At 38.7% G+C, this 3,762-nt stretch overlaps 1 protein-coding gene across 1 annotated transcript; it reads right to left on the bottom strand.

Moving 5' to 3' along the window:
* Positions 1-1,728: 1,728 nt before the first annotated feature.
* On the bottom strand, positions 1,729-3,272 carry LOC130590478 (uncharacterized). The gene is made up of 5 exons (XM_057392929.1): positions 3,228-3,272; positions 3,086-3,174; positions 2,762-3,030; positions 2,430-2,675; positions 1,729-2,285 (listed from the first exon to the last, which is right to left on the bottom strand). Exons 1-5 carry the CDS (start codon positions 3,270-3,272, stop codon positions 1,729-1,731), a joined length of 1,206 nt encoding a protein of 401 aa, XP_057248912.1.
* Positions 3,273-3,762: the final 490 nt, after the last annotated feature.

Below are 3,762 nucleotides of genomic sequence, written 5' to 3' on the forward strand. Positions count from 1 at the left end.
AAAACATTTTGGGAGAATACAACTTAGCCTAACAGCCCCAAACTAAGGACTGAACAAGACAACCAAAATAGAACTCCCTAGGACACCTAGGACAGTTCAAACTATAGTAGAACAAACATCTGAATCATACAATCAACAGTTGCCTTTGTTTTTCACTACAGTTACAAGCTGTATTAAAGAGAATCTCCCTAATCACCACTGGAGCAGGGATATTCTGCTGTTCAAAAAGCTTTTTGTTTCTACATTTCCAGATAGAGTAAATGGCTTCAGTAAAAACCATCACCAGAACTCTATTTTCATCCTTCTTGCTTCTAGCTTTCACTTCCATCTCCCTAATAAGATCAGGAAAACCATTCCCTCGTCCTGGATGCTTCAGTTGGTGTTTGAGAGAATCCCAAATGCTTGCTGAAAATGTGCATTGAAAGAACAAGTGCTGAGTAGATTCAGGCTCACTGTTACATAAGCAACAGGTTACATTGCAAGTAGGAAGCCATTTGCATACTCTATCACAGGTGGCTAACCTATTCTGAAGAGCAAGCCAAGTATAAAAATACTTCTAGGGCTAGCTTTGTTATTACAAATAAGTTTCTTCCATGTTATATTCTCAAAATCTCCCTGCAGGCTTTGGTAAGCTTTCTTAATACTGAACTGCCCCTTGTGAAGGGTTTGTTCCCATCCTCCAATGTCAGATAAAGCCTCTCTAGCTTTAATGATCTTTTTTAAAATCCATGATATGTTGTTGGTGATCCCAACCTGTAAAGGAGTGGCCTGCTTCAAGTAATACTCAGACACCCATTTCACCCAAAGCTTATCAGCTTTTGTTTCAATTGCCCAAAGAAGCTTCAGAAGAGCTGCAGTGTTCCAAATAGACATGTTAATGAGATTCCAGCCCCCAGCAACTTTGGGAAGAAAAAAGTTATGCCAAGCAATAGGAGCCTTATGAGACTCCAAGGTTTTCCAGTCCATAAAACCTTCTACATATCATTTCCACAGCCTTGATTAGTTTTTTAGGGAGAGGAAATATATGGGCCCAGTAATTTGCATACTAGTGAGGATACTTCTCACCAACTGAAGTCTTCCAGCATAGCTTAACATATGAGACATCCATGTCTGAGCTCTAGCAGTAATTTTATCAGCAAGGATTTTACACTGACTATAATTGAGTTTCCTTGCAGCCAAAGGAACCCCCAAGTACTTGAAAGGTAAGTCCCCAACTGGAAGGGACACAGTAGCAGCAATTGCAGTAGCTTCATCACTTCTCACCCCAGCAAAATAGATGCAGCTTTTTTCAATACTTGCTTCAAGGCCAGAAGCTTTAGAGAACTTCCTAAAAGTGCTCATAATTTTTTCCACAGACTTACTATCAGCCCTAGCAAATAGTAATAAATCATCTGCAAACATCAGATGGTTTAGTTTGATTCTTTTACACTTAGGGTGATAGTGAAAATCAGGATCATCATGTAATTCACCTAAGCATCTACTTAAATATTCCATGCTAATGGCAAAAAGGAAGGGAGATAGTGGATCTCCTTGTCTAAGCCCTTTCATTGCTTGGAAAGGTTTAGAAGGAGCTCCATTGAGTTGAATAGAGTAAGAAACACCCTTTACACAAGCCATTATCCAATCCACCCATTTCCTTGGAAAACCAATCTCAATCATCATGTTTTCAAGGAAAGGCCACTCAACTGAGTCATATGCCTTTTTAAATATCACACCTTAATCACACATCTAGGTGATATATATGATTGAGTACCCTCTCAGCAGCTCAGTTGCCAGCAGAATATTATCAGCTATATATCTTCCAGGGATAAATCCAGCTTGAGAAGGATTGATTACATCAGCTATCACATTGCCAAGTCTGTTAGATAATATCTTGGCAATGATTTTGTATAGCATAGTACAGCAGGCAATGGGTCTGTAGTCTTTTGGATGCAGAGCATTATTCACTTTAGGGATTAAAGTGATAAGTGTTATATTAATAGGCTTATAAATTTCAGAGGTTTGGAAAAACTCCTGCACTCCCTGGTAGATATCAGTATTAATCAGATGCCAAATTTTCTTGAAAAACAAAGCATTGAAACCATCCACACCAGGTGCTTTATTGTCCCCTATACTTGCCAGAGCCTTATCAATTTCATATCCTCTAACTGGCTCAATCAAACTTCTATTAGCATCTAAGCTCAGCATAGGGCCTTTCCTCACTATAGGGAGATCAATAGCATCCAGATACCTGGCCCTTGTTCCCAGCAGGTTCTGATAAAAATGCACAAGCTCCTGATGAATCTCTGCAGAATCAGTAATAACTCCATGCTCAGTTTGCACATGTTAATGCTATTTTGAGCTTTTTCTTATCTTACAGCAGTAAAGAAAAGTTTGGTGTTCCTGTCACCTTCAGCAAGCCAGCTAATTCTGGATTTGTTGTAAGATACTAGTTTCAATGTTTGACCAGTATCTAAGAGTTTCAATGTTCTCTTTTTCAATCTTCTGTATCTCAGTATCATATATCAAAGAAGGATGTCTTTGGACTTGATCCAACTTAGCTCGACAATCTGCTATCTTAATGTGAGCTTGAGAAAAATGATTAGAGTGAAGGCTTTTGATTTCATGTTTAACTCTTATAAGATTGCTCCAAATCTGCTTCAATTTACCACCCCTGACATTCTTCTGCCAAACATCTTGGATGAGAGGGAGAAATCTAGCTCATTAGCCATAAAGTTCATGAATTTGAAAGGTCTCCCTCTCTTAATTTCATGTTGCATACATTTGATCAATAGAGGTGTATGATCAGACATGCCTTCAGGAAGATAATTAACAAGGAGATCAGGGTATTCCTGCAACATTTCATCATTCAAGAAAACCTTGTCAATTCTGCTCCAAATTCTACTGCTTCCTTCCCCTTTATTGCTCCATGAGTAGAACAAACCAGTATTAGGAGCTTCAATTAGATTGGTCTCCAGTAAGAATTGATTAAAATCAATTGTTTCAGATTCCTGAACTTCATTCCCATTACACCTATCTTCAGCCTTAGCACTGCATTAAATCTCCAAATACAACCACAGGCCCCTGACTACTGTTAAGAATGCACAGCAATTGAACCCAAAGGGCTTTCCTATCTCTAACAGTATGAAGACCATAGACAGCAACTAAGTGAAACTTTTTTGTTGCTCTTGTGATCTGCATATGAATGCATTGCTCATCAGTACTGATTACAGTAGCATCAATTTCACCTGGTTTCCAGCCAAACCAGATCCTACCTCTTGGGGAATAGTCATAGTTATTCACCCATTGCCACTGTATTCCAAATTTCTTCTGAGTGTTACTAGCTTTATGACTCTTACCCTTGTTCAAATAGAGCACAGCATATTGGATTATGGATACCTAAGAAGTGTTTAACTTCTTTTTATTTTAGCAGGGTTATTAAGCCCCCTCACATTCCACCCCAGGAGATTCATTATGAGAGATAGGGGTTTGGTCCCTGGGATCTTCTACTATGATTTCTTTAGTTGCAGGTTTTGTTACATCAATTTCAATCAAGATTCGAGCAAATGAAACCCTAAGCATTTTTGTGGTACACTCATCCGCATAGATAGGAACCCCTAAGACACTTCCTATTCTACTCAATGAGTTATCACTCCAACAATTAAGAGGTAGGTTTGGTAATTTCACCCAGATAGGCACAATTTTAAGAACTTCCTGCTTAAAATCAAAATGGGGAGTCCAGCTCTTAACAATCATCGGTTTCCCATAAAAAAGATGAGGACC

This window comes from Beta vulgaris, chromosome 2 (assembly GCF_026745355.1).
Source record: "Beta vulgaris subsp. vulgaris cultivar EL10 chromosome 2, EL10.2, whole genome shotgun sequence".
NCBI classification, from domain to species: Eukaryota; Viridiplantae; Streptophyta; class Magnoliopsida; order Caryophyllales; family Amaranthaceae; genus Beta; species Beta vulgaris.

Coding starts and splice junctions, on each gene's coding strand:
- LOC130590478 (XM_057392929.1), bottom strand. CDS start 3,272: ATGACTATTCCCCAAGAGGTAGGATCTGGTTTGGCTGGAAACCAG. Junction 3,175..3,227: donor CTGGTTTGGCTGGAAACCAG/GTGAAATTGATG, acceptor ATTCATATGCAG/ATCACAAGAGCAACAAAAAA. Junction 2,286..2,429: donor CTGGTCAAACATTGAAACTA/GTATCTTACAAC, acceptor CTGATTCTGCAG/AGATTCATCAGGAGCTTGTG.